General features: G+C 17.4%; 1 protein-coding gene across 3 annotated transcripts in view; it reads right to left on the bottom strand.

Moving 5' to 3' along the window:
• LOC102679181 (GATA zinc finger domain-containing protein 14) overlaps window positions 1–5937 on the bottom strand; it is a 14682-nt gene extending 8745 nt beyond the window's left edge. The window contains exons 1-6 of one of the 3 annotated variants that reach the window (XM_031513477.1): window positions 5403–5701; window positions 3359–3461; window positions 2217–2314; window positions 1782–1928; window positions 1562–1681; window positions 1225–1375 (exon numbers count right to left, since the gene is read on the bottom strand). In XM_031513477.1, the coding sequence (XP_031369337.1) occupies window positions 1225–1375; window positions 1562–1660 (250 nt within the window). In that variant the 5' untranslated portion in view covers window positions 1661–1681; window positions 1782–1928; window positions 2217–2314; window positions 3359–3461; window positions 5403–5701. Of the gene's footprint in view, window positions 1–1224; window positions 1376–1561; window positions 1682–1781; window positions 1929–2216; window positions 2315–3358; window positions 3462–5402 lie in introns of all 3 variants that reach the window. The other 2 variants (XM_031513471.1, XM_006608651.2) reach the window with 2 other exon arrangements.

Below are 5937 nucleotides of genomic sequence, written 5' to 3'. Positions count from 1 at the left end.
TAAATTCTTAAATAATAATAAATTTTAAGTAATTAATTATATTTAAGTATGAGAAATATAAAACATAAAAAATAATAATAAACAATATAAAACATATAAAATATAAAACATAAAAAAAGAATATTATTATTTTAATTTAGAATAGTTCATTTTATCATGTAAATAAATAATAATTTTATTAAAAATTAATAATATTTCAATTTAAAGCATTTACAATATATGTGAAAATATGTTAAGAGATTTTCTTAATTAATTTTTTAATTTATTTAATTTTAAAAGTAGGATGTAAGAATACACATGGAAAAATATAAAATAAAATTAATATATCCAATTTTTTATTTCATTTTTCATAATTTTTATTTATAAATAGAAGTAATATACTTATATATACAATAAGTTTATGTAAAATATTACAGAGAAAGAAAAAAATGAAAATTTAAAAAATGGCAATAATAAATTTATATAGAATAAATAAATATTTCAAATATAAAATTCATCAAATATAATATTTAATGGAATTTTCTGCAAATTTTAAATTATGCTGTTTTAATTTTAATAATATTATTAGTTCAACATTTCAAGTATATTTTATTTACTCAGAATAATATTATCTAAAAATAAAATAAATAAAAATGAAATTAAAATAAAAAATAAAAAATATAATAAAAAAATTGATTAAAAGTATTAAAAGATTAAAAGATTCAAAAAATGTATAATTTTATTTTATATTTATTATTTCTAATTAATAATTAATATAACACTTTTTTTACTAAAATATAAAAATATAATTATATATAATTAAAAAAATAATTGAATTATAATGTATAACAATATACATTAATAATTAATTTTTTATAATTATTTTTGATTTATAATATATTATCTTCTTTAAAAAAAGAAGATAAATAAAAAGAAAAAACTAGTATATAAAATATGATATATAAATATGTAGAATAATAAATTTCAATCTACATTTTATAATATATTTATATCCAAAAAAATATTGAAATTATTTTAATATTTTTTACTTTATTATGTCATATATACTTATGATTTGTTAACTTTAATTAATAATTTTTATAAAAAATGAAAATAATAACAAATTAAAAATTAATAACAAATTGTAATTATAATTTATAATTTATAATTTAAAAGAGAAAAATCAAGTATAAATTATATTGCATAATATATATATTATGCAATATATATTGCATAAATAAATACCTAGTGTGACAATAGATCTTCCTGTGAGTCCACAATTTTCTAATTTAAGCACATGTAAATGGCAGATTAATCGTAATGCACGGCTCAAGATATTTATGTATTGTTCATTAAGAATTACATCCTTAGCTTCAAAATGTTCTAAACATTGAGTCTAGATAAAAACAATGATTACATTAATTATACATTAAATAATACAAAGATCAATACAAATATTTAGTATCATTTCTAATTTTCTTAACAATCATTCTATATATAATAATTAATGAAATAATATAAAATAACATTTAAAACTAATAATATTCATATAAACTTCTTTATAATAAAAGAATATGTGTACCTTTTTTATCATATTTGCACATGCTTGCCAACCATGAATTCCAATGCTTTGATTAGATGAAATATTCAAATGCCTTGCAGATTCATAATATTCTAACATATCAAATAATATCACAGAACTCTATAATAAAAAAATTATAAATTATATTAAATAATATTTTAAAAGAAATAATTTTTGTTTTAATAAAATTTTTAATAAAATTTTAAATTAATAAAGATACCTCATCATTCAAAGATGTAGCTTCTAAATTAATTTTATTAAATTGTACTCTTTTGAAAATTTCCTCCAATGGTTCTGCATGATTAATATCTAATATCTGTCCTTTTAAATCTAATTCTTCATTTCGTAATTGAAATGTATCCAAATTCTATATTATTAATAAATATATCTTGTTATTTGCAATATCAAATGTATATAATTTCAATCAACAACTTTTCTAATTTTGTATATCTTAATTTTAATTAAAATAAACTTAAAATAGATTTTTTTTTTTTTTAGATCATATAATCACAAAATCATAAAGATAAAATCATAAAATTGATTCTTTTTACTTTTAAAAACAATTTCATATTTTCATATAATGTCTTAACATTTATTTCATATCTTTTCCAACTTAAATTAATTAAATATATATTTTTAAAAAATGCATTCTTACCTTAAGTTGATTTATAATAGTTTCCAAAGGATCTGAATTATGTTTTATACAAGATTCTTTGTATGCTAAGATTACATCTTCACAATTCACATTTTCAGCTGTGGATAATTAATCAACATATCATTAAATTAATAAAAAATTTTTAATTTTTTGACATATTAAAATGTACATGATTAATGAATGATGCTCCAGAATACTGTAAAATATATAAAACATAATATGTGATATTCAGTTTAGAAATGTTTTAAAAATAACTGAAAAAACTCACATAATTATATGCTTAATTTAGCCTTGTTTCTGAAATAATTAAATACAAATTTTATATTCAATTACATTATTTATAAAATAATTAATTCTTCATTAACGAATAAAAATATTAAAGTGATTAACATTTAGAACCTTTGCATTTTGTTAATCAAATGCCAAAAAATTGAGACCAAAAACTATCAGGTATCAAAATTTAATGACAAAATTTATAATAAATTTATAATAAATTTAATTTAATTATTTACTTGAAAATTAATAATATTATAATAAATTTCTCTATGTTGAAACTTATGTTTATATTTAGTTTGCATGAAAGTTTCTTATTCAAATGCATTCATTTGATTCAATACATTTTAGTTATCAATGCTATCAATATATCATCCTTTTTTTTTCTTCAATTATCAATGATATATTGATCAAGTGCATACAAATTTATATTTTCTCGAATTTGATAGTTTCTGATATCCTGATTTCCAAAGACTGATCAACAGGTATGTAAGGACATTGAAAACCTTTGTATCCTAAAAAAATTATATTGTATTATATTGATTATATTGGAATAATTAATTGAAAAATTATTATTTTAAAACTTCTTTATAATATTCAATAGTTAAAAATTATCATAAAACTTATTGTAATTTAAAATAAGGTTATATTAGACATATATATATTTATGTGAATTTTTTTGATTATTTTCAAATGTTAAATCCACCATCTCCATGCTAATCTTATATATTATGTTATTATCAAACCTATTAATAAAGTATTACTAATAACACATATTATGACATAATTTTAAACTTCAGTTTGTTATTTTGTTGTTTCTGAGTATATGTTTCTTAACACGTTCACTGCGGTGTTCATTGGTGACTCACCAAGTTTTTCATTTGTAGCAATGACTTGATCATTAACTAGTGTCTACATTTCCATTGAATGTTCACCTCTCTATCACAAGAAAGTAAGTTGATAAATTTGACCCTGGAAGCAGAGGATCAAGAAGAAATCAACTCTTCATCTTTTTTTTTAAGAAAAAAGCCAAATATTTGATATTTTATTTTATTCAATTAAATATTTTAATATGGATGTAAAATATATATCATAAATCAAAGATTTTCTGCAGAATATTATTCTTTTTAAAAAGTTAGCTTCCACTTTATTTTCTTATTTACAATTCCACAGAGAACGTATTAATACAATAATGTAAATAAAATGTTTTATAAAAATTAATGATTAAATATTTTAGAAATACTATGTCATAATTTACTTTCAATTCTCATGTAATACTTTTTTTTAATAGATAAATGTATTTAAAAAAAATATATGTATAAAACAATATAAATATAAGTTAAAATATAAATGAATGAACAACAAATTATATTACACATAATATAATTTTATATATATTATTCTATTTAAAATGATCAAGTTTACAAATTATGATTAAAATAATGATTAACTTTAAAAATAAAATAATTTATAGAAGTTATGATATCTTAAGAAAATTTAAGAGAATTGTATATACATATATTGTACATATTATTGTAGATATTTTAATATTGCATCAAACTTATAATTAGTATATAGTTCACATTGTGAAATCTTAAATGATCTACATCTGGCATGATCTATAAAAAACTCAATGACTTAATAATATATTATAACTATTCAAATAAAAAATAATATAGATAAATTACACAAAATAATTATGATTGATAATATTTATGAATAATAATATTTTCAAAATAAAATTTGAATAAATTACTTCAGCAATTTAAACAAATGTTAATATTATCAAATAAAAAAAATTTCCATTTGAATACATAATTAAATATATATATATAAAAAAATTAAAAATCTAGTTATATTAAAAGAATGAATAAGATCAAATAATAATATAATTAAACAAAAAATGAAACAATTTTATAATATAATATTTTATAAATTTTATACTTATAAAAATATATTTGATTTTAGTTTAATACAATAGTTTAATACAAAATAATTAATACTTAAAATAACAATTTTTTTAAAAATATAATTAATATAATAAATTTAAATTAATTTTGAAAAATACAAATTTTCTATAAATATTAATTATAATATTAATATATATTTTTTATTAATGTCAAAAATCATATTTTTTTATAAATTATTAATTTCAAGTGATAATTTTTTCTTATTTAATAAATCATTTGGAAAGTTCAATGAAAAATAATACAAGTACACTTTTTTAAAGAAATTAAATATATTCAATATTTATATTTAAATATGTACATAATAAAAAAATAGTGATGTTTTTTAATAATAACTAAATTAAGTGTTTCAATATTTGAAAAAAAAAATATTTTTATTAAAATTTACCATTCTTTATAATTGATATTATTCTTTGTATTATTTTTATTCTAAATTTATTGTTTATTATTAAATATATAATTGTTTATTATTGTTTATTATTATAAATATATAATTTTTAAGATATTATAATATTGTTAAAATAATATTTACTTTAACAAAATTTTATGAATTTTTAAATAATAATATAATATCTATAATATTTTAATTTATAAATGATTTTTTATATTATATTATATAATAATATATTATATAAAATAATTTGAATATTTTCATTAATTAATCGTTTATAAAATAAATTTTGCTTTTTTAAATATAAAAGATATTTAGTTACACATTCTTTTATTTATGTTAATAGATTAATCAATATTACAAATTTAAAAACACTTATATTCATATATCTATAAATTAACTTAATAATAATTAAAATATTATTAAAGACAAAGTATAGATTCTTGAATAATTAATATATATTTATTGATCAGTACAAAATATAAACTTTCAAAAACTATCAAACTGGAATGAATAAATGATCATAAAACTGATGCGATATACATTTATCCTCACCGAATTTCCACGGATTGGCCGGCTCCAAATATCCCGTAATCAAATGATTATCATTTGTTGGAAAACTAACACGTCGAGGAAGCTTTTTTTTGCTTAATGCCAAGGAACTTCGCAATTTTCTTCCATCAATTAAAATGTAAGGCGAAAGCGGAACATTGCCTGTACCAAATCGTGATCTTCTAGTAACATGCGAAATTATTCTTGGAGGAAGTTCTTCAGGATCGACCTCATCCTTCAAGGTCGTAAGCGAATTCTCGCAGATTTGCGATATTGAATTCGCTCCTTCGCTCATATTCAACAAATTTTTAACATATTTTATAAAACAAAATTTACTTTGTATAAATACGCACACGCATGCACATACACACCACACAATATGTTAATGCGACTATTTCATAAAATCGTCAATGCACGTATCAAAGCAAACATCAACTACTCATACGTTAAATCCGCCATCTTTATTACTGTTGACAACTATAAAACTTAATTGCGTCTAGAACGAACTGTAATTAAACTTATTTTATTTGATATAATT

The sequence above is a fragment of the Apis dorsata genome, unplaced genomic scaffold (assembly GCF_000469605.1).
Source record: "Apis dorsata unplaced genomic scaffold, Apis dorsata 1.3 scaffold_41, whole genome shotgun sequence".
Lineage (NCBI taxonomy): Eukaryota > Metazoa > Arthropoda > Insecta > Hymenoptera > Apidae > Apis > Apis dorsata.
The sequence above is the reverse complement of the archived record's forward strand: the minus strand, read 5'-3'. Positions and strand labels throughout refer to the sequence as shown.